Source organism: Mustelus asterias, chromosome 14, assembly GCF_964213995.1.
Source record: "Mustelus asterias chromosome 14, sMusAst1.hap1.1, whole genome shotgun sequence".
Taxonomy (NCBI): Eukaryota; Metazoa; Chordata; class Chondrichthyes; order Carcharhiniformes; family Triakidae; genus Mustelus; species Mustelus asterias.
The window spans coordinates 97,045,591-97,069,913 of NC_135814.1; the positions used below are offsets into that span (position 1 = coordinate 97,045,591).

The 24,323-nt window shown below is 45.7% G+C and overlaps 1 protein-coding gene and 1 long non-coding RNA gene across 6 annotated transcripts in view; one reads left to right on the forward strand and one right to left on the reverse strand.

Annotated features, from left to right (window-relative positions):
• The window catches only part of LOC144503889 (uncharacterized), a 149,189-nt gene extending 146,494 nt beyond the window's left edge, over positions 1 to 2,695 (forward strand). Inside the window, exon 4 of the long non-coding RNA XR_013499567.1 lies at positions 2,134 to 2,695. This is a non-coding gene — a long non-coding RNA (uncharacterized LOC144503889). The remainder of the gene's footprint in view (positions 1 to 2,133) is intronic.
• The window catches only part of LOC144503886 (partitioning defective 3 homolog B-like), a 1,029,287-nt gene that overhangs the window by 379,405 nt on the left and 625,559 nt on the right, over positions 1 to 24,323 (reverse strand). For all 5 annotated transcript variants that reach the window (XM_078228918.1, XM_078228917.1, XM_078228921.1 and 2 more), the window contains one exon: positions 16,444 to 16,684. In XM_078228918.1, the coding sequence (XP_078085044.1) occupies positions 16,444 to 16,684 (241 nt within the window). The remainder of the gene's footprint in view (positions 1 to 16,443; positions 16,685 to 24,323) is intronic.

The window sequence follows — 24,323 nt, forward strand, 5'->3', positions numbered from 1 at the left end:
ACAAGGCTAATAGAAACAGAGGGTGGAATTCTCCTGTCCCTCCCGCTATGGGAATCGTAGCGGACGGGAGGCAGACCATGCAAATGTCCGTTGACCTCGGGCAGGATTTTCTGGTTTTGGGGCGAGCCCCAAAATCCCGCCCATAGAAAATTGAAGCCTGCTCTGCCATTCATTTTGATCATGGCTGATCATCAAATTCAATATCCTGATTCCACCTTCCCCCCATATCCCTTGATCCCATTAGCCCCAAGAGCGATGTCTAATTTATTCTTGCAATCACACAATGTTTTGGTCTCAACTACTTCTGTGGTGATGAATTCCACACATTCACCACTCTCTGGGTGAAGAAATTTCTCCTCATCTCAGTCCAAAAAGGTTTAGCCCTTATTCTCAAACTATGACCCCAAGCCAGAATTCTACCACCCCACCCGCCATGGGAATTGAGGCGGGTGAGGGCCGGATAATGGGGGGATCCATTGACCCCAGGCAGGATTTTCTGGTCTCGGGTTGAGCGAGGCCGTAAAATCCCGCCTCTAGTTCTGGACTCCCCCACCATCCGGAACATTCTTTCTGAATCTACCCTGTCTAACCCTGTTAGAATTTTATAAATTTCTGTGAGATCCCCTCTCACTCTTCTAAACACCAGTGAATATAATCCTAACTGACTTAGTCTCTCCTCATATGTCAGATCTGCCATCCCAGGGATCAGCCTAGTAAACCTTCACTGTACTCCGTCATAGCAAGGACATCCTTTCTCAGATAAGGACATCAAAACTACACACAATTCTCCAGGTATGGCTTCACCAATGCTCTGTACAATTGCAGCAAAACATCCCTATTCCAATACTCAAATCCTCTTGCTATGAAGGCCAACATACCATTTGCCTTCTTTACTGCCTGCTGTACCTGTGCACTTACTTTCAGTGACTGATGCACGAGGGCATCAAACTCTCACTGAGTATCCACGTCTCTCAATTTACACCGATTCAAATAATAATCTGCCTTCCTATTTTTGCTATCGATGTGGATAATCTCAGATTTATCCACATGATATGGCATCTGCCATTCATATTCCCACTCACCCAGCCTGTCCAAATCACGCTGAAGCATCTCTGCATCCTTCTGACAGCTCAACCTCCCACCCAACTTTGTATCATCTGCAAATTTGGAGATAATACATTTAGTTACCTCTTCCAAATCATAGATATATTATGTGAACAGTTGGGGTCCTGGCACAGATCCCACTGGTACCCCATTAGTCAATGCCAGCCAATCGGAAAAATACTCATTTATGCCAACTCTTTGCTTCCTATCTGCTAACCAGCTTTCTATCCATCTCAAGACACACGGTGGCACAGTGGTTAGCACTGCTGCTTCACAGTGCCAAGGAACCAGGTTTGATTCCTGGCTTGGGTCACTGTCTGTGTGGAGTTTGCACATTCTCCCCGTGTCTGTTTACTCCGGGTGCTCTGGTTTCCTCCCACAGTCTAAAGATGTGCTGGTTAGGTGCATTGGCCATATTAAATACTCCCTCACTGTACCCGAACAGACGCCGGAGAGTGGCAACTAAGGGAGTTTCACAGTAACTTCATTGCAGTGTTAATGTAAGCCTACTTGTGACTAATAAATAAATAAACTTTAAGACACCACTCGTAATCCCATACTTCTTGGGATGGAAGGATTGTCCGATGGGGGAAGATGAAATAGAATGGACCTTCATTCTCTGGAGTTTAGAAGAATGAGAGGTGATCTCATTCAAGCATACACAATTCTTACAGGGCTTGACAAGGTAGGCAGGGGGAGGATGTTTCCCTGGTTGTGCGGTCTAGAACCAGGGGACACTCTTAGAACATGGGGGTAGGCCTTTTAAGACTGAGGTGAGGAGGAATTTCTTCATTCAAAGAATGGTGAATCTGTGGAATTCTTTGCCCCAGAGGGCTGTGGAGGCTCAGTTATTGACTTATGTTCAATACCAAGATTGGTAGATTTCTACATATTAAAAATATTAAGGGATACCAGGATGGTGTAGGAAAATGGTATTGAAGTAGAAGAACAGCCATGATTTCAATGAATAGTGAATGGCGACGGACTCCTGCAAAATTCCTTATGCTCTTTATCTCTATTCCTTTCCAGATGTATCACAGCTTGGTATGGCTCCTGCTCTGACCAAGACTGCAAGAAACTACAAAGTGTCCTGAATGTAGCCCAATCCATCACGCAAACCAGCCTCCCATCCATTGACTCCGTCTACACTTCTCGCTGCCTCGGAAAAGCAGCCAGCAAAATTAAGGACCCCAGGCACCCTAGACATTCTGTCTTCCACCTTCTTCCGTTGGGAAAAAGCTACAAAAGTCTGAAAACACATACCAACCGACTCAAGAACAGCTTCTCCCCTGCTGCCATCAGACTTTTGAATGGACCTACCTCGCATTAAGTTGATCTTTCTCTACACCCTAGCTATGACTGTAACACTACATTCTGCACTCTCTCCTTTCCTTCTCTATGAACGGTATGCTTTGTCTGTATAGTGTGCAAGAAATAATACTTTTCACTATATACTAATACATGTGACAATAAATCAAATCAAATCAACCCTGGCTACGGCTGTAACATTATATTCTGCATCCTCTCCTTTCCTTCTCTATGAACGATATGCTTTGTCTGAATAACGCGCAACAAACAATACTTCTCACTGTATCCCAATATATGTGACAATAATAAATCAAATCAAATCAAAATCCACTCTCCTGTCTCAAATTCTCTGCATCACTCTTGAGTTTTAATAAAAAGGATTCCATTTTACTGTAATTACTTAAAGAACAGGCTAAAAGCTATAAAAGTCATCTCAAGATGGCTGTAATTAGCATAAGCACCAGCAGTAACTGCCTCGACCTGACACAACCATTTATCGGTGTGACCAGATAGATTATGCCCTCATTAAGGTCGGCATGTATCGACTGTTAATGTGCGAGGAAAGATTGGTCTCACGAACCCTGTTCTGACTGAATTCCTTCTTTTCCCCTTTAAATTACCTCATTCGGGAAGAAAAACTCAAGGAAAGGGTTTCAGCATCTTCTTACAATAACGGTGGCAACAGTGGGTCTTTAGCTTTCTAGTGCTGGTAATTCTTTAGCTTCTGAGTCATGTATTTAAGCCCTACCACAGGATTTAGACTGACACTCCAGTCAGTAAAGAGACATGCATTTCTATTGCACCCTTCATGGCCTCAGGACAGCTTGAAGCATTTTACACTCAACAAAGTACTTTTGAAGTGCAGTCGCTGTTGTAGTCATAGAATCCCTACAGTGCAGAAGGAAGCCATTCGGCCCATCGAGCCTGCACTGACAGGCCTCATTCCTGTAACCCTATGTATTTACCCTGTTAGTCCCCCTGACACCAAGGGGCAATTTAGCATGGCCAATCCCCCTAACCCGCACATCTTTGGACTGTGGGAGGAAACTGGAGCACCCGGAGGAAGCCCATGCAGACACGGGGAGAACGTGCAAACTCCAAACAGACAGTCACCCAAGGGAGGAACTGAACCTGTGTCCCTGGCGCTGTGAGGCAGCCGTGCTAACCATTGTGCTACCGTGTCCCCCAATATCAGAAACATGGCAGCCATCAAGGTCTCACAAACGCCAATGAGTACGTGACCATATAGCCTGTTCTAGCCACTTTGGTTGCCGGATATTGTCCATGATGCTGAGGGGAACTCTCCTGTCCCTCTTTGAAATAATGCCACACGATGCTTTACATCCACCCATGAGGACAAATAGCACCTTGGCTTAATGTCTCTGAAAGGCAGTACCTCTGAATGTGCAGCACTTCCTCAGTGCAACAATGAAGCGTTAACCTAAATATTTTTGCACGATTCATAGAATCATACACTGCAGAAGAGGCCCTTCAGCCCATCAAGTCTGCAACCAACGCATTAGAAACACATGAACTCCCACCTAATCCCATCCGCCAGCACTTGACCCATAGCCCTGAATGTTATGATGTGCCAAGTGCTCATCCAGGTACTTTTCAAAGGATGCGAGGCAACCCACCTCCACCACCCTCCCAGACCAGACCATCACCACCCTCTGGGTTAAAACGTTTTTCCTCACATCCCCCTAAACCTCCTGCCCCTCACTTTGAACCTATGTCCCCTTGTGACTGACCCTTCAACTAAGGGAAACAGCTGCTCCCTATCCACACTGTCCATGTCCCTCATAATCCTGTACACCTCGATCACGTTGCCCCTCAGTCTTCTCTGCCCCAACAAAAACAACCCAAACCTATCCAACCTCTCTTCATAACTTACATGCTCTATCCCAGGCAGTATCCTGGTGAATCTCCTTTACAACCCCTCCAATGCAATCACATCCTTCCGATAATGTAGCAACTGCACGCAGTATTGTGGCCTCACCAAAGTTCTATACAACTCCAACATGACTTCCCTGCTTTTGTAATCTATGCCTCAATTAATAAAGGCAAGTGTCCCATATGGTTTTTTCACCACCCTACTAACATGCCCTCTGCTTTCAGAGATCTGTGAACAAACATGCCAAGGTCCCATTGTCCCACAGAACTCCTAGTGTCCTACCATTCATTGAGTACTTTCTTGTCAAATTATTCCTGCCAAAGTGTATCACCTCACACTTTTCAGGTTTAAATTCCATCTGCCACTTATCTGCCCATTTAACCATTCCATTTATATCTTCTTGCAGCCCAAGACACTCCACCTCCCTGTTAACCACCCGTCTAGTCTTTGTGATTTGCAAACTTACTAATCCTATCCCCGACATAGTCATCAATGTAATTTTCATAAATGACAAATAATAGGGGACCCAACACAAATCCCTGTGGTACATCACTGGACACTCTCTTCCAGCCACTAAAGCAGCCTTCTATCATCACCCTCTGTCTCCTCCAACTGAGTCAATTTTGAATCCACGTTATCAAATTACCCGGTATCCCATGTGAATTTACCTTCTTTACAAGTCAAGGGCTTTGCGGAAATCCATATAAACTACATCGACTGCACTACCCTCGTCAACGCATCTGGTCACCTCCTCAGAAAATTCAATCAAATTTGTTAGGCATGATCTCCCTCTGACAAAGTCATGCTGACTATCCTGATCAAGCTTTGCTTCTCCAAGTGGAGATAGATGCTCTCCTTCAGAAGTTTCTCCAATAGTTTCCCTACTACTGACTCAGGAGTAAACCCAGTTCCCTGGTTTAGCTCTACAACTCTTCTTAAATAGCGGAGCCACATTAGCTGTTCTCCAGTCATCTGGCATCTCCCCCGTGACCAGAGAGGAATTGAAAATTTGGGTCAGAGCCCCTGCAATCTCCTCCCTTGCCTCCCACAGCAGCCTAGGGCACAATTCATCTGGACCTGGAAATTTATCCAATTTAAGGCTGCCAACACCGCCAATACCTTGTCCTTCCCTATGTCAATTTGCTCACGAATCTCACAGTTCCTCTCCCTAAATTCCATACCATCATCCTCATTCTCTTGGGTGAAGATGGATGTGAAGTATTTGTTCAACACTCTACGATGTCCGCTGGCTCCACCCACAGATTGCCCCCTTGTCCCTAATGGGCCCTACTCTTTCCCTAGTTATCCTCTTCCCACTGATATGCTTACAGAAAGTCTTTGGAATTTCCCTACTTTTATCTGCCAGAGCTTTCTCAAATCCCCTCTTTGCATTCCTAATTGCTTTCTTAAGCTCCACCCTGCACTTTCTATACCTCACTAATGCCACCACTGATTTGCTCCCCTTGTACTTTTTAAAGCCTTTGCTCCTTATTGTATCCTGAATATCTCAGGTCAACCATGGTTCTCTGGGCTTGTTATTCCTATCAGCCTAAAGGGAACATGCTGGACTTGAACCCTCCCCATTTCTTTTTTGAATGCCTCCCACTGTTCTTAGAAACATAGAAAAACTACAGCACAAAACAGGCCCTTCGGCCCCACAAGTTGTGCCGAATATATCCCTACCTTTTAGGCCTACCTATAACCCTCCATCCTATTAAGTCCCATGTACTCATCCAGGAGTCTCTTAAAAGACCCTATTGAGTTTGCCTCCACCACCACTGACGGCAGCCGATTCCACTCGCCCACCACCCTCTGTGTGAAAAACTTTCCCCTAACATCTCCCCTGTACCTACCCCCCAGCACCTTAAACCTGTGTCCTCTCGTAGCAGCCATTTCCACCCTGGGAAAAAGCCTCTGAGAGTCCACCCGATCTATGCCTCTCAACATCTTATATACCTCTATTAGGTCTCCTCTCATCCTACGTCTCTCCAAGGAGAAAAGACCGAGCTCCCTCAGCCTATCCTCATAAGGCATGCCACTCAATCCAGGCAACATCCTTGTAAATCTCCTCTGCACCCTTTCAATCTTTTCCACACCCTTCCTGTAATGAGGCGACCAGAACTGAGCACGGTACTCCAAGTGGGGTCTGACGAGGGTCTTACATAGTTGCATCATTATCCCCGGACTTCTAAACTCTTCTGTAGATTTTCCCATTAGTAGCTGTTCCCAGTCTACCTTGGCCAGATCCTGTCTTATTTTACTAAAATCTGCTCTCCCTCAATCCAAAACCTTTTTTTCCTTGTCCATAACAAGCTTAAATTGTACCAGGTTGTGATCGCTGTCAGAACAATTCTGTAAAAAACTAAGTTTCCAGCCAAAAAGCTTTCCCTTTCCTGAAATGTTTCTTCCAGTCTATCTGTGTGATTGCAAAATTTGGTTGATTTCCAGTATGCAGACACCATGGGTACTCGTAGGGGACGGGGCGATGGCCTAGTGGTATTATTGCTAGACTATTAATCCAGAAACTCAGCCGGGTTCGAATCCCACCACAGCAGATGGTGGAATTTGAATTCAATTTTAAAAAATCTAGAATTAAGAATCTACTGAGGTCAGCGAAATCACCGTCGATTGTTAGAAAAACCCATCTTGTTGACTGGATAAAAGCAAATTATTGTGAATGTTGGAATCCGAAACCAAAAAAGAAAATGCTGGAAAATCTCGGCAGGTCTGGCAGCATCTGTAAGGAGAAAAAAGAGGTCATCTGGACTCAAAAGGTCAGCTCTTTTCTCTGAGATTTTCCAGCATTTTTTATTTTTGCCATCTGGCTTACTCGTCCTTTAGGGAAGGAAATCTGCCGTCCTTACCTGGTCTGGCTTATGTGTGACTCCAGAGCCACAGCAACATGGTGGACTCCCAACTGCCCTCTGAAATGGCCGAGTAAGGCGCTCAGTTCAAGGGCAACTAGGGATGGGCAATAAATGCTGACAGTTATCACTGCTCAGTAACTGCCGTTCAACTGCTGAGCTGCAGAACCCAATACTCCAACGTCCAAATAACCCATTCCAGTCTTTGAGGCCAGTTTTATAAAACAAATTAAAGGAATTTTGATAGAACAGATAGGGAGAAATTGTTTCTGCTGCCAGCGGGGTCAGTAACCCGAGGACGCAAATTTAAGATAAGTGGCTAAAGAACAAACTGGGGGAGGCTAGGCAACATTGTGTACTGAGAGTTATGATGATCTGGAATGTGCTGCCTAAAAGCATGTTGGAAGCAGACCCAGTAATAACTTTCAAAAGGGAATTAGATATATACTTTTTTTTCAAATTATAGGGCTATGGGGCAAAAAGCAGTGGCACAGTGGTTAGCACTGCTGCTTCACAGCGCCAGGGACCCGGGTTCGAATCCTGGCTTGGGTCACTGTCTGCATGGAGTTTGCACATTCTCCCTGTGTCTGTCTGGGTTTCCTTCGGGTGCTCCGGTTTCCTCCCACAGCCCAAAGATGTGTGGGTTAGGTGGATTGGCCATGCTAAATTGCCCCCGAATGTCAGGGGGACTAGCTAGGGTAAATGCATGGGGTTGTGGGAATACGGCCTGGGTGGGATTGTGGTCGGGGGTGTCGACCCGATGGGCCGAATGGCCTCCTTCGGCACTGTAGGATTCTATGAATTGATAGCTCCAGTGGAGAAGCAGCAGACGTACAATGGGCCGAAGAACCCTCCTGCTGTGCTGAATGGCTCTCTCAACATCAAATCAAACCTGCAGGGCAACCAATACTTGCTCCCTATTAAAGTGAAAGTTGCGGGCCAGGTAGAGGAGATTTGCAAGGGTGCTGCCAGGACTGGAAAATTTTAGCTGTGAGGAAAGGTTGGAGAGGCTAGGGTTGATTTCCTTGCAACAGAGGAGACTGAAGGATGACTTAATTGAGGTGTATAAAATTATGACGGGTTTCGATAGAGCAAGTAAGAATTACCCCTATTTACCTTAGCAGAAGGGTCACAAACCAGGATGGGGGGCATAGATTGACATAGTTGTAGAAAGATTGGACGGGTGATCATAGAATCCCTACAGTGAAAAAGGGGGCCATTCAGTCCATCGAGTCTGCACCAATTTTCCGACAGAGCATCTTACCCAGGCCCGACCCACGGATTTACCCCATCAATCTACACATCTTGGGACACTAAAGGGCAATTTAGCATGGCTAATCCAACTAACCCGCACATCTTTGGAAAGTGGGAGGAAACCAGAGCACCCGGAGGAAACCCACGCAGACACGGGGAGATTGTGCAAACTCCACACAGACAGTCAACCAAGGCTGGAATTGAACCCGGGTCCCTGGCACTGTGAGGCAGCAGTGTTAACCACCGTGCCACCCTTAATGAGGTAACAGTTTTCTGCCCAGAGTTTTGGGGAGGGTGGAGGGGAGGGGCCTAAATTCTGTGCCTGAAAGGCTCTTAAGAGGTAGAAATTCCCATCACATTTGGATAGTTTGAAGAGCTGTGAATACCCACAGTGCAGAAGGAGGCCATTCGGCCCATTGAGTCTGCACCGACAACAATCCCACCCCAGGCCTTATCCCCGTAACCTCACATATTTACCCTGCTAATCTCCCTGACAACCCCCTAACAGTAAGGAGTAATTTAGCACAGCCAATCAACCTAACCTATCTAGGGATGGGCTATAAATGCTGGCCCAACCAACGACGCGCATGTCCCACGAATGAGTAAAACGAATCATAGAACATGTGCCATTATTTCCAACATTCTGAAATCTGATGAAGCTTTGGCTGGTGCTGTACAGAAGGCGCTCAAAGCACTAACAGCTACTAGTCAACAAAGTGGAAGAGTAAGTGATCACTGCTCAGTACTTGCAGTTCAACTGGTGAGCTGCAGAACTCAATCCTCCAACATCCAAATAACCTATTCCAGTCTTTGAGGCCATTTTACAAAACAAATTAAAGAATATGAGGAGTTTTGATAGAACAGATAGGGAGAAATTGCTTTTGCTGCCAGCAGGGTCAGTAACCCGAGGACACAAATTTAAGATAAGTGGCAAAAAAAAGAAACTGGAGGAGGCGAGGCAAAATTGTGCACTCAGAGTTATGATGATCTGGAATGTGCTGCCTAGAAGCATGTTAGACCTGCAGGGCTACGAACCGAGTGCAGAAAAAGTGAGATGACACTGGGGAACTCCTTCGGCGACCAGCACAAGACAAGGTGGACAGAATGGCCTCCTTGTGTGTCATAAAGTTTGTAAGGTTCCACGATTCGATTCGATTTGAAAGGCGTAGGTTAAAAAAAATTGGAAACATTTTGCCCGATCACTAAAAGACAAGGAGGGAAAAGAGCAGCATAATGTTGGTAGCTTTGTTCTCTATACCAGAGTCCTTCCTCATCCATTCATTTGGCTGGATGCCACAGGAGAGGGTCTATAAAGGTGAGCGCTGTAGATAGAACAAAGAACAAAGAAAGTTTCAGCACAGGAACAGGCCCTTTGGCCCTCCAAGCCTGCACCGACCGTGCTGCCCGTCTGAACTGAAACCCCCTACCCTTCCAGGGGACGATATCCCTCTATTCCCATCCTATTCATGTATTCATGATGCCAAAACATTGAATGTATTCAAGAGGCAGCTGGATATAGCACTTGGGGCGACGGGGATCAAAGGTTATGGGGAAAAAGCAGGCTTAGGCTATTGAGTTGGATGATCAGCCATGATCGTGATGAATGGCGGAGCAGGCTTGAAGGGCCGAATGGCCTCCTCCTGCTCCTATCTCCTATATTTCTATGTATTTGTCAAAGGTGCCCCTTAAAAGTCACGAGGAGGATAAGAATAAGCTTTGGGGAAAGCACTGGACGATTTCTGTCGCTCCTAGATCTTCAGTGAAGAGAGCACTTGAAGAGAGCCACTGGCATCTCATTTTGTCTCTCCCATTCCTCCTGCAGTGTAATTGCTTTGACATTTCAAACAGGACCATGCATTCCACACAACAGTGGAGCCAGCAGAATTTGGATGAACTTTAGAGAGGTAGTAATTTCTGAAAAATGTTGGTGCGTTTTGTTGGCTGTGGGGTGGGGGGTGCGGGAGGGGATGTTAGCAAGTCAGCGAACAGAACAGCAAAATGAACCATTTATGGAAATAGCAGGCCGAAGTTCAAAACTATTTCAGTCTGAGAAAGTCTTTACCTAAAGGCTGAACTACTTAGAGAAGTTAATTCATAAAACAGACAAGACCGCAGGTAGTGCCATGAGAAAATTGTTCCTCGGGCAGTGGATTCCAAGTTATTATTACTTCAGTGTGCTGCCTGACTCACAGCTCACTCACAATGAAACTGGTTGAAAGAGTCACTTCAGTAGGATTTATAATTCTGGCAATTTCTTTTTGTGCTCATCAAGTGTGGCAACTTTTAACGTTAGTGAAATGTCCAAAAGATGCTTTACAGAGAGTAATCAGACAAAAATTTGACCGCCAGAACATGCAAGGAGATTAAATCATAGAATCACGACAGTTCAAAAAGGAGGCCATTCAGCCCATCGAGCCTGCACCGACAACAATCCCACCCAGGCCCTATCCCCATAGCCCCACGGATTTATCTTGCTAATACCCCTGACACTGGGCAGCACAGTGGTTACCACTGCTGCCTCACAGCACCACGGACCAGTCTCGGGTCACTGCCTGTGCGAAGTTTGCACATTCTCCTTGTGTCTGCATGGGTTTCTCCGGGTGCTCCAGTTTCCTCCCACAGTCCGAAAGACATGCGGGTCAGGTTGATTGGCCATGCTAAATTGAACTCTAGTGTCAGGGGATTAACAGGATAAAATATGTGGGGTTGTGGTAATAGGACCTGGGTGGGATTGTGGTCGGTGCAGACTCAATGCGCCAAATGGCCTCCTTCTGCACTACAGGGATTGAATGATTCTATAATTCTAATGGGCAATTTAGCATGGCTAATCCACACGTTTTTGGAATGTGGGGGGGAAACCAGAGCACCCGGAGGAAACTCACACAGACACGGGGAGAACGTGCAGACTCCACACAGTCACCCAAGGCTGGAATTGAACTCGGGTCCCTAGCGCTGTGAGGCAGCAGTGCCAATCACTGTGCCACCGTGCTGCCCCACGAAAGCTAGGTTTTCAGGGGTGTCATGAAAGAGGAGAGAGAGGTGGAAAGGGAAGAGGTTTAGGGAAGAATTTCAGAGCCTGATGCCCAGTCTGTGGCCAGCAATGGAGATGTGAAAGAAAAGAGAGATATGCTGGAGGCTAGGAATGGAAGAGTTCAGAGATGTTGGAAGTTTGCAAGGCTGGAGGAAGCGAGAGAGATGGGGAGAATGAGTCAGTGAAACCAAGAAATTTCCATTTGTGGAATAGAAACCCCAGTTTTAACTTGACCTGCCCAGAAGGGAGGGCCAGACGTCCATCTTGCACCCTTTTAATGATTCAAAATGGAGAGCAAAACCAGGCTGGGTGTAAAACAGGGGCCTGATCTGAACTAGCACCATTCCCACCGGGCGAGGTAGCTGATGATTGGGGCTATGATATCATTCTGACAATAAAAATAAAGATCAAACTGTATCAGTTAGAATCTTCTTGGCAACTTCGATTTGCAACTCAGGTGAAATTGTGAGTAGAAGTAAGAAAGTGTGTGATTTATTCCCACCTGATGTGAGGTGAGGTGATCCTGCCAACAGTTTCATGAGTCAACTATTTTGGGCAAGTTCCAGGTGGCGGATGAGAGTGAAAACGTATTGGCGCGAGTGAGATAGAGAGAAGGTGGAAGGGAGAGTGGAGGAGGGAGAGTGCGGGACAGAGAGAGAGAGAGAGATGGACAGAGAGAGACAGACAGAGAGAGAGAGAAAGGGAAAGGGACAGAGAGAGAGAGAGAGACAGAGAGGGAGGGAGGGAAGGAGAGAGAGGGAAAGGGACAGAGAGAGAGAGAGACAGAGAGGGAGGGAGGGAAGGAGAGAGAGAGAAAGAGAGAGGGGAGCAGAGAAAGAGAAGGAGAGAGGGCACGTGGGAAAGAGAGGGAGGGAGATAGAGAAAGAGAGGGAGGGAGATAGAAAAAGAGAGAAAGAGAGGAGAGGGAGGGAGGGGGAGAGAGAGAGAGAGAGAAAGAGATTTGAGGGAGCCAGAAAGAGGGAGGGAGAAGTGGGGTGTGATGAGAGAATGTGAACTAAGAGATCTAGAGTGAACAATATCAAGCGAGGCAGATATCTCGAGAGAAAGTGTACAAGATAACATACACATTAGAGAGAGAGAGCTATAGAAAATGCACAAGCTAGAGAAAGTGAACACTGCAGAGAGAGTAAGCTAGAAAGAGTGTGCGCAAGCACTCTGATGGGTGTCACTATTTACAAGGCAGAAGCTGATGAAACCCTGGGGAAGTAGGCCATACAGGGAGGGTGCTGCCAATGGGGCTAAAGGACAAATATTGGGCTGCAGATTTGTCATGAAACTGCATTTCTCTTCAGTCCTATCCCCCTATAGCCCACTGTGCCAAAATCGGTGTTATTTCCTTTGTTTCAGTTATAACAAATGTCTCTTTCAAACTCCTTCCGGACTGACTGAGTTCCACAGCTGGTTAGACACAGCCATATGCATGAGCCAATCCCAATGATTAAGTAGGGTTGGTTGTTCATTTACCCAGTTATGTAACAGACAGGACAACTAGGTGTTAAGACAATGATGCTCGCTCCTGAGAGTAACCAGAACTTCAAAACCAGAAGAACATCTTGGGTAAGGAAGTGAAAAAAGATCTAAACAGCACATAACATCCACATTATCTATCCCAAAACCCTTGGGAAACAACTCCCATCAACTTTTACGGATGCACCATAGAAAGCATTCTTTCTGGTTGTATCACAGCTTGTTATGGTTCCTGCTCTGCCCAAGACTGCAAGAAGCTACAAAGGGTCATGAATGCAGCCCAATCCATCATGCAAACTAGCCTCCCATCCATTGACTCTGTCTACATTTCCCGCTGCCTTGGAAAAACAGCCAGCATAATTAAGGACCCCACGCATCCCGGACATTCTCTCTTCCACCTTCTTCCGCCGGGAAAAAGATACAACAGTCTGAAGTCACGTACCAATCGACTCAAGAACATTTCTTCCCTGCTGCCGTCAGGCTTTTGAATGGACCTACCTCGCAGTAAGTTGATCTTTCTCTACACCCTAACTATGACTGTAACACTACATTCTGCACTCTCTCCTTTCCTTCTCTATGAACGGTATGCATTGTCTGTATGGCATGCAAGAAACAATACTTTTCACATTGTACCAATACATCTGACAAGAATAAATTGAATCAAAATCAAATCAAATCAACAAGAACAAAGAACAAAGAACAATACAGCACAGGAACAGGCCCTTCGGCCCTCCAAGCCCGCGCCGCTCCCCGGTCCAGGATTGAATCCTGAATCCAGGATCCCCGCCCAATTTTCCAGCCTATCTACATCCTAATATCCTATCCACCGAGCTGTCCCTCACAGCTACGATGCTTTGTTCATCACAACCTATTAACTCACCCCCACCCCCCCATTCCAGACCATGTGATCTCCAGGGAGAGGCGAAAACCCAGAGTGAAAACCCCAGGGCCAATATGGGGAAAAAAAATCTGGGAAATTCCTCTCCGACCCCCTGAGGCGATCGAAACGAGTCCAGGAGATCACACTGGCCCTGATCAGAAAATGCTTCCCAACCCTATTCATTTCCACTTCTACTTTACGAACACCATCTGAATTCCCTGCCCCCGAGACAGGTTCCCAACTATCCGCAGTCTCGCTCGGTACTGAAATCCTTCCACTGAAAGTTAAATCTGAACTCTGGTCCTTTGCAAACCCATTCTGATTACTTTGACTCCTATATATGTGCCCAAGGAATCAGAACCAAGCACCAGTACATTTCGCCAGGTTATTTCAGAACATGTACTGCACTGCAGGGGTTCTATGATTATGTGTCATTACCCATGGGAGGCAGAGAGCAAGGTAAATGGGGATTTGCATTGATTTGTCATCTTTCACAACACTGGGATGCTCAAAATGTTTTACAGCCAATGTAGGGTATCCAGGCTCACCACAAGACCATACGATATAGGAGCAGAATTAGGCCATTCGGCCCATCAAGTCCGCTCCGCCATTCAATCGTGGCTGATACGTTTCTCAACCCCATTCTCCTGCCTTTTCCCCTCAACCTTTTATCCCCTTACCAATCAAGAATTCTGACTTAAATGCACTCAATGACCTGGCCTCCACAGCCCTCAGTGGCAATAAATTCCATAGATTCACCACCCTCTAGCTGAAGAAATTCCTCCTCGTCTCGGTTCTAAATGATCATCCCTTTACTTTGAGGCTGTGCCCTCGGATCCTTTTCTCTCCTACTAATGAAAACATCTTTCTCACGTCCACTCTCTCCAGGCCTTTCAGTATTCTGTAAGTTTCAATGAGATCCCCGCTGAAATGATGTTCAGAGTGCAGTACTGAGGGGGTGCTACATTGCAAGCGATGCTGACTTTCAGATGTAATGTTAAATGGAGCCCCTCTTCTTTCTTTGGTGGGTGTAAAATATTCCGCTGCACAATTTTAAACAAAAGCAGGGATCTCCATGGCATCCTGGCCAATATTGATCCCCCTAACCATTTTCAATAACAAAAGACCATCAGGTCATTATTACACTGATGTTTGTGGGGTCTTGCTGTGCATAAATTGGTTGCCACATTCGCTGCATTACAGGGGAGGCGATGGCCTAGTGGTATTATCACGAGACTGTTAATCCAGAAACTCAGCTAATGTTCTGGGGACCCGGGTTCAAATCCCACCACGGCAGATGGTGGAATTTGAATTCAATATAAAAAAATCTGGAATTAAGAATCTACTGATGACCATGAAACCATTGTCGATTGTCGGAAAACCCATCTGGTTCACCAATGTTCTTTAGGGAAGGAAATCTGCCGTCCTTGCCTGGTCTGACCTACGTGCGACTCCAGAGCCACTGCAATGTGGTTGTCTCTCAACTGCCCTCTAAAATGGCCGAGCAAACTACTCAGTCTAAAGGGCAACTAGAGATGGGCAATAAATGCTGGCCCAGCCAGCGACGCCCATGTCCCATGAGTGAATAAAAAAACGACAACAGTGACAACACTTCAAAAGTATTTCATTGGCTATGAAGGACTTTGGAACATCCTGGGATAATGAAGGTCCCGATATAAAATGCGAGTTATTTCTCGCAGAGCAGACGTTGGTCTGTGTGCAGCATGTGTCACAACTCTATGGTGGTTCCCTCAGAAAAGCAAAGCTTTCAGAGACACAGTTACACAGTTGTACGGAGTAAGGAGTGCTTCTAATGGCATACTCTGGTGTTGTACTCTTTCAGTTACTTGATCACTTCCTCCTCCTTGGGAATTAGCAGTTGAAAAATCAGTGTGCACCACCTGAAGAAGGGTGGGGTAAGTATCTGCACCTCAACTTGGCAAGAAACCGGCATCAGCAATTAAAAACCAAACTTGGAAATAAAGAACAAATCTTGGCTGCACCTGCTGAACTCTGGTCATTAAAAATTGGGGCTGGTCCTAAGTGGGCTGGGAGCCTGGGAAATGGACTTTGTTCTCATTTCTCATTGTCTGATTGACCAATGCTTGACTTAGTAATGCCGCTGGGGAATCAAGGCTCGTGAGGAGTGGGAATGGTTGTAAAATATTTGGTCTGCTTAAGGAGGTTTTGTAGGTTTCTCAATCTAAACCCATAGGACTAGCTGCAAATTAGAATTCATGGAACATCGGAACAGGAATAGGCCATTCAGCCCCTCCCTCACCACAAACCTATCTCCTTGTTCAGTTAGAAGTGGTTCCTATATCTCAACTCTATCCCTTTGGTTCCATATCCCTTAATACCCTTGCTGAGTACAATTCCATAAATCTCAGTTTTGAGATTTCCAACTGACTCCCAGAGTGGGATTTTCCGGCCGCGCTCGCCTCGAAACCAGGAAATCCCGTCTGAGGTCAGCGGACCTTCCCATGATCTGCCCCTCGCCTGCAACGATTCCCGTGGCAGGAAAATTCCCCCAAAAGCTTTCTGGAGGATAGCGTTCCAGAGTTGCTCTACTCTTTGTGTGACGGAATCACCCCCAAACAGAATAAACTCCATTAAATACCTAAGCATGGCTCCAAATCCTTTCCTCTTAGCTTTCTTCTCCTGGCTCTCATTTTCCTTCTTCTTCTCTTTGTCTTTGTCCTTTACTTTCGTTTTCACCTTCTTCTTCTTCTCCTCTTTCTTCTTCTTTTCTTTCTTTCCCTTGCTGTCTGAGTTCTCCACCTCCTCAAGCTCGGTGGTCCCTTGCAAGGCAGATTCACTGCCTGGGGTCTCGTGGCCTGACTGGGAGCTCTCTTCAGAATCTGTTGCCGCAGGTTTAGAAAAAAAATGTATAATTTATAAGTGTATAGTCATTTTTTAAAAGTATATTTTCTATTGCTTCCTGATTCTCCCATCATTTATATCATTTTCTATATATATATTCTATACATATAGAATATAAATGAATATATATATATATATATTCTCAAGATGCGCTGCAGCGACTCACCAAGCCTCCTTTGACAGCAACTTCCAAACACATGATCGTTTCCATATAGAAGGACAAGGGCAGCAGATACTTGGGAACATCACCATCTGCCATATCCCCTCAAGTGCCAAACGTAGGGAGGTGATGGCCTCGTGATCTTATCATTAGACTATTAATCCAGAAACTCAGCTAAAGTTCTGGGGACCCGGGTTCGAACCCCACCACGGCAGGTGGTGGAATTTGAATTCAATTTAAAAAATCTGGAATTAATTATCAACCGACGTCCATGAAACAATTGTCGATTGTCAGAAAAACCCATCTGGTTCACTAATGTCCTTTTGGGGAAGGAAATCTGCCATCCTTACCTGGTCTGGCCTACATGTGACTCCAGAGCCACAGCAATGTGGTTGACTCTCAACTGCCCTCGGGCAACTAGAGATGGCAATAGATGCCGGCCAGCCAGCGACGCCCATGGGTAGGAAGGGAGAAGGGGTCATGAAAAGGGAGTACAGGGAATTAGGGAGACAGCTGAGAAAGAGGAAAGCAAAGGTAGTAATCTCAGGATTACTGCCTGTGCCACGGGAAGGTGAGGGCAGGAATGGAGTGAGGTGGAAGATGAATGTGTGGCTGAGGGACTGGTGCAGGGGGCAAGGATTCAGGTTCCTGGACCATTGGGACCTCTTTAGGGGCAGGGGTGATCTGTATACAAAAAACGGGTGGAACTTGAATCACAGGGGGACCAATATCCTGGCCGGTAGGTTGGCTAAGGCTACTGGGGAGAATTTAAACTAGATAGGTTGGGGGGAGGGGAGCTAGAAGAGTTGACTGGGATCAAGGAACTAATTGATGGGGGGGAGGATGCAGGGGTAAGGGGAATTACAAAATTAATGGTAGAGGAGAGGGTGCAAGTGAATGAAGGCAGTAATTTAGATAAGGGAGTAGAGGGAGAGGGTGTTCGCGACTCATCAAAGCGGGTCCAGATAAAAGCTGGAATAAGGACACTTTGCCTGAATGCACGAAGCATTCGGAACAAGGTAAATGAGTTGATGGTGCAAATCAGCACAAGTGGGTACGATCTAGTGGCCATTACAGAAACGTGGCTGAAAGGTGACCAAGACTGGGAGATGAATATCCAGGGGTATCAGGCGTTTAGGAAGAATAGACAGGAAGGAAAAGGTGGCGGGGTCGCGCTATTAATAGGAGATAATATCAGGGTAGTACTGAGGGATGACATAGGCTCTGAGGAACAAGACGTGGAATCATTATGGGTAGAGATGAGGAATAGTAGAGGGAGAAAGACACTAGTAGGTGTGGTATATAGGCCCCCAAATAATAATGTTGAGGTAGGGAGGGCTATAAACAAGCAGATAAGGGATGCGTGTAAAAACGGAACGGCAATAATCATGGGGGACTTCAACATGCACATTGACTGGCAGACTCAAGTCGGTAAGGGTGGAATGGAGGAAGAGTTCTTAGAATGCTGTTGGGATAGTTTCCTTGAACAGCATGTTACGGAACCGACGAGGGAACGAGCTATTTTGGATCTGGTATTGTGTAATGAGGTAGGTAGAATTAAGGATCTTATTGTGAAGGACCCTCTTGGGTCTAGTGACCACAATATGGTCGAATTTCTGATTCAGATGGAAGAGGAGAAAGTTTGGTCCCAAACCAGTGTCCTCTGTTTGAACAGAGGGAAATATGATAGGATGAGGGATGAATTGGCTAAGGTAGACTGGGAGAGCAGGCTGGCAGGTAGGATAGCTGAGGAACAGTGGAGGATTTTTAAGGAGATCCTTTTCAGTTCTCAGCAAAAATATATTCCAGCAAAAAACAAGGATTGTAAGAAAAGGGAGAACCAGCCGTGGATAACGAAGGAAATAAAGGAGAGTATTAAAATAAAAACAGCTGCGTACAGAGTGGCCAAAAATAGTGGAGAAACAAGTGATTGGGAAAAATTTAAGAAACAACAAAGAGAGACTAAGAAAGCGATAAAGAAAGGAAGGATAGCAATTAATATAAAAAATGATAGTAAAAGTTTTTATAAATATATAAAAAGGAATAGAGTGGCTAGAGTGAATGTTGGACCCTTGCAGGACGAGAGGGGGGAGTTAATAGTGGGAAATGAGGATATGGCTGAGTCTTTAAATAAGTTTTTTGTGTCGGTCTTCACGGTGGAGGACACAAATAGTTTGCCAAATATTAACGATAGAGGGTTGGCAGCAGGAGAAATACTTAATACAATTAATGTTACCAGAGAGGCAGTGCTGGGTAGACTAATGGGACTGAAGGTGGACAAGTCCCCGGGTCCGGATGGAATGCATCCCAGGGTATTGAAAGAAATGTCAGAGGTAATAGTGGATGCGTTAGTGATTATTTATCAAAACTCGTTGCATTCTGGGGTAGTGCCGGTTGATTGGAAAACGGCTAATGTTACGCCGCTGTTTAAAAAAGGAAGGAGACAAAAGGCGGGTAACTATAGGCCGGTCAGCTTAACGTCTGTAGTAGGGAAAATGCTGGAATCCATTATTAAAGAGGAGATAGCAGGGCATCTGGATAGAAATGGTTCGATCAATCAGACGCAGCATGGATTCATGAGGGGAAAGTCGTGCTTGACGAACATGTTGGATTTTTATGAAGATGTGACTAGGGCGGTTGATGGAGGAGAACCGGTGGATGCGGTGTTTTTGGATTTCCAAAAGGCGTTTGATAAGGTGCCCCATAAAAGGCTGCTGAAGAAGATTAGGGCACACGGAGTTGGGGGTAGTGTGTTAAAGTGGATTGGGGACTGGCTATCCGACAGGAAGCAAAGAGTCGGAATAAATGGGTGTTTTTCCGGTTGGAGGAAGGTAACTAGTGGCGTGCCGCAGGGATCGGTACTCGGGCCGCAACTGTTTACCATTTATATAGATGATCTGGAGGAGGGGACGGAGTGTAGGGTAACGAAGTTTGCAGACGACACAAAGATAAGTGGAAAAGTGAATCGTGTGGAGGACGGAGAAGATCTGCAGAGAGATTTGGACAGGCTGAGTGAGTGGGCGAGGATATGGCAAATGGAGTATAACGTTGAGAAATGCGAGGTTATACACTTTGGAGGAAATAATAACAAATGGGATTACTATCTCAATGGAAACAAATTAAAACATGCTACCGTGCAAAGGGACCTGGGGGTCCTTGTGCATGAGACGCAAAAGCCCAGTCTGCAGGTACAACAGGTGATCAAGAAGGCAAATGGGATGTTGGCCTATATTGCGAGGGGGATAGAATATAAAAGCAGGGATGTCTTGATGCACCTGTACAGGGCATTGGTGAGGCCGCAGCTGGAATACTGTGTGCAGTATTGGTCCCCTTATATGAGGAAGGATATATTGGCATTGGAGGGAGTGCAGAGAAGGTTCACCAGGTTGATACCGGAGATGAGGGGTTTGGATTATGAGGAGAGGCTGAGGAGATTGGGTTTGTACTCGGAGTTCAGAAGGATGAGGGGGGATCTTATGGAGACTTACAAGATAATGCGGGGACTGGATAGGGTGGAGGCGGAGAGATTCTTTCCACTTAGTAAGGAAGTTAAAACTAGAGGACACAGCCTCAAAATAAAGGGGGGTCGGTTTAAGACAGAGTTGAGGAGGAACTTCTTCTCCCAGAGGGTGGTGAATCTCTGGAATTCTCTGCCCACTGAGGTGGTGGAGGCTACCTCGCTGAATATGTTTAAAGCGCGGATGGATGGATTCCTGATCGGTAAGGGAATTAAGGGTTATGGGGATCAGGCGGGTAAGTGGTACTGATCCACGTCAGATCAGCCATGATCTTACTGAATGGCGGGGCAGGCTCGAGGGGCTAGATGGCCTACTCCTGCTCCTATTTCTTATGTTCTTATGTCCCATGATTTAACAAAAAAACATATATATATCAAGGCGTAGCCTCCACATGATATTTATCCATCCAAAACCAACTACATGGAAGGTAATTAATTGTCCTCTAATTATCCTATTTTGAGTCAAACTATCTGGGTAGAAGACCTATTCTAGAGACTTGATTACTTATAGACTGACATTCAGTGCAGTTCAGTGCAATTTTGTCACTGTAACAAAAAAAGTGACCGAAGTGTTATGAACTATTCAACATCATTTTACTTTGTTTTATATCCCCTTAACATGTTTTTGATTCAGTTCGGGTATTAATTTATGACATTACAGTTCTTCAAACTTTGCCAATCGTCTTCATCAAGATTCCTTGGCAGTACAAGCAAGAATGTTGAAGCTCATAACACTCAAAATAAACTCATCAGACAAACATCTCCAAAGATATGCACTCAGAACTCAGTACCTGACCTGGAAGGAAGGGTTCAATGGTAAATAAAAGCTCCAACTGGGTGCAGTTTGACTCACCGGGGTTTACTATTATTTAAAAAACTCAATGCGACGAGTTGGTGCCAAGTTTTAGAACCGATAGGTATCTGAATCCTCCACTGAACATTTAAATTGCATAAAACACACTCGAGATTGGTTTCTGCCGTGACATCAGCAAAAAGATTAGGCTGTGATCCAGCTGAGGAGATTAAATGATTTGATACGGTACAAAGTATTTCATCGAATTAACAGTACAGTCAGAGGACATTCGGGCCAACTGGTTTTTATGTCCATACAAATCTCCAGCACTCTACTTCATCTGCTTTTAAAAACAGATCCTTCTATTACCTTCTGCCTCATGTACTTAATCTGGTGAACTGGTGCAACGATAATAATCTTTCCCTCAATGTCAGTAAAATGAAGGGGATACTCATCGACTTCAGGAAACGCAGTGGAGGACATGCCCCTGTCTACATCAACGGTGATGAAATGGAGATAGTTGAGAGCTTCAAGTTTCTAGGTGTCCAGATCAACAACAACCTGTCCTGGTCCCTCCACGCCAACACTATAGGTACGAAAGCCCACCAATGCCTCTACTTTCTCAGGAGGCTAAGGAAATTCGGCATGCCCGCTATGGCTCTCACCAATTTTACAGATGGACCATAGAAAGCATTCTTTCTGATGGTATCACAGCTTGGTATGGTTCCTGCTCCGACCAAGACCACGAGAAATTACAAAGGGTCATGAACGAATCCCAGTCCACCACGCAAACCAGACTCCCATCCATTGACTCTGTCTACACTTCCTGCTGCCTCAGGAAAGCAGCCAGCATAATCATGCACCCCAGACGTACTCCCTTCCACCTTCTTCCGTCGGGAAAAAGATACAACAGCCTGAAAACACATACCAACCAACTCAAGAACAACTTCTCCCCAGCTCCGCTGTTTGCATCAACCACTTCATGCGATAGCTGGTTCCATACTCTAACCACACTCTGTGTAAAGAGAGGGAAGATTTCCTCTGGTGTGGGAACTCAGAACAAGGAGGAATAACTTTAGGGTTGGAACTTTGAAGTTGGGATAATGCTAGGAACAACCATTTTACTGAAAGTGAATTGAAAATCTGGAACTTTATTCCTGGTAAAACTGTTGAGGTTAGGTCATCGAAAATGTCAAAACCTAGATCGATAGACCTGTTAGTTAAGAGTGTTGTGGGATATGGAACCAAGGCATGAGATACTGTGGTATAAAGGGTTAACAGTAGGAGTTTGCTGAGATAAGGTGGAAAGGGTGATGTATCAGTGATGCCAGTCATTCATGTGTTAGAATCTTGAGAGAGTGGTTGGAACACCATGCCCAGGAGTCATATGGCTTCTGTTTAGATGCATTACTAATAAAAAAAAGTACCTGGTTGAGCACTTAACATGTCATAACATTCAAGGCTATAAGCCAAGTGCTGGTACAAGGGATTAGGTGGAAGTTCAGGTATTAAGCAAGTGCCAGAGTATAACCACAATCTGTCTCATAATCAAGTATCACACTTCAACTCCACAGAAAAGGAGGACTATCTCAGAACAGGAGTGATTAAATGGATGAACTGCGGAGGGTCTGAATGGCCAACTCTGGCCTGTAACTGTCCTAATTTGCAGAGCTAAGGGCAAAGATCAGGGAGTGAGACCGAACAGATAGATCTTTCTGGGCTGAATGGCCCCTTTTGTGTTCTGTATAATCCAAAGATTATAAAACAATAGTTGAGTTCCAAGTTTGGTGGGGAGGGTAGAGACAAGGCAGAGTTGCCAGAAAAGGAACCATGATTCGTCAAAAGTGGAAAGAACCATATGAGATAGATAATTTTACCCAGATAAGCTTTTTTTACCCAGAGGGTGGTGATAGTCTGGAACGTGCTGCCTGGGAGGGTGGTAGAGGCGAGTTACCTCACATCCTTTAAAAAGTACCTGGATAAGCACTTGGCACATCATAACATTCAAAGTTATGGGCCAAGGACTGGTAGATGGGATGAGGTGGAAGTTCAGGTGTTTCTCACGTGTCGGTGCAGACTCAATGGGCCAAAGGGCCTCTTACCATAGAATCCTACAGTGCAGAAGGAGGCCATTTGGCCCATCGCGTCTGCACCGACAACAATCCCACCCAGACCCTATTCCCAAAACCCCATGTATTTACCGTAACTAGTCCCCCTGACATGAAGGGGCAATTTAGTGCGACCAATCCAACTAACTCGCATATCTTTGGACTGTGGAAGGAAACCGGAGCACCCAGAGGAAACCTACGCAAACACGGGGAGAACGTGCAAACTCCACACAGACAGTGACCTAAGGCTGGAATTGAACCTGGGTTCCGAGCGCTGTGAGGCAGCAGTGCTAACCACTGTGCCACTCTTCTGCACTGTATGATTCTATGATTCAGCTTTTGTAAAGAATTTTGGAAGAGGACCAAGTTGGTTCCCAGGAGCTGTTGAGGCCAGGACTGTCCTATGAAGTGAAAGTGCAGAGCAAGTTTCTGAAGAAACATATAGACAATTTGCGGAGATGAAAGCCATCTCAACAGTCAGTGTCACTGCCTGATCTGGGTCTGCCACCAAGTAGTGTTGTTGTTTGTCTAAGGAGAGAAGTGGCTGGTCTGCTAGTAGCAGGCCAGTGTGCTGCTCCCAATGAATCTGAGGAGATAGTGGAAAGTAATGTGATGGTACTAGCAGTGAGTCCTATTAAAGCAAGCCCAACCGGAACTACCTCTACAGTTGGACCTCATCCAGTTGAGCTGCATCGCTCCCCAAGAAAGAGAAAGTCCCCTGACATAAGAACATAAGAACGTAAGAAATAGGAGCAGGAGTAGGCCATCTAGCCCCTCGAGCCTGCCCCGCCATTCAATAAGATCATGGCTGATCTGAAGTGGATCAGTTCCACTTACCCGCCTGATCCCTATAACTCCTAATTCCCTTACCGATCAGGAATCCATCTATCCGTGATTTAAACATATTCAATGAGGTAGCCTCCACCACTTCAGTGGGCAGAGAATTCCAGAGATTCACCAACCTCTGAGAGAAGAAGTTCCTCCTCAACTCTGTCCTAAACTGACCCCCCTTTATTTTGAGGCTGTGCCCTCTAGTTCT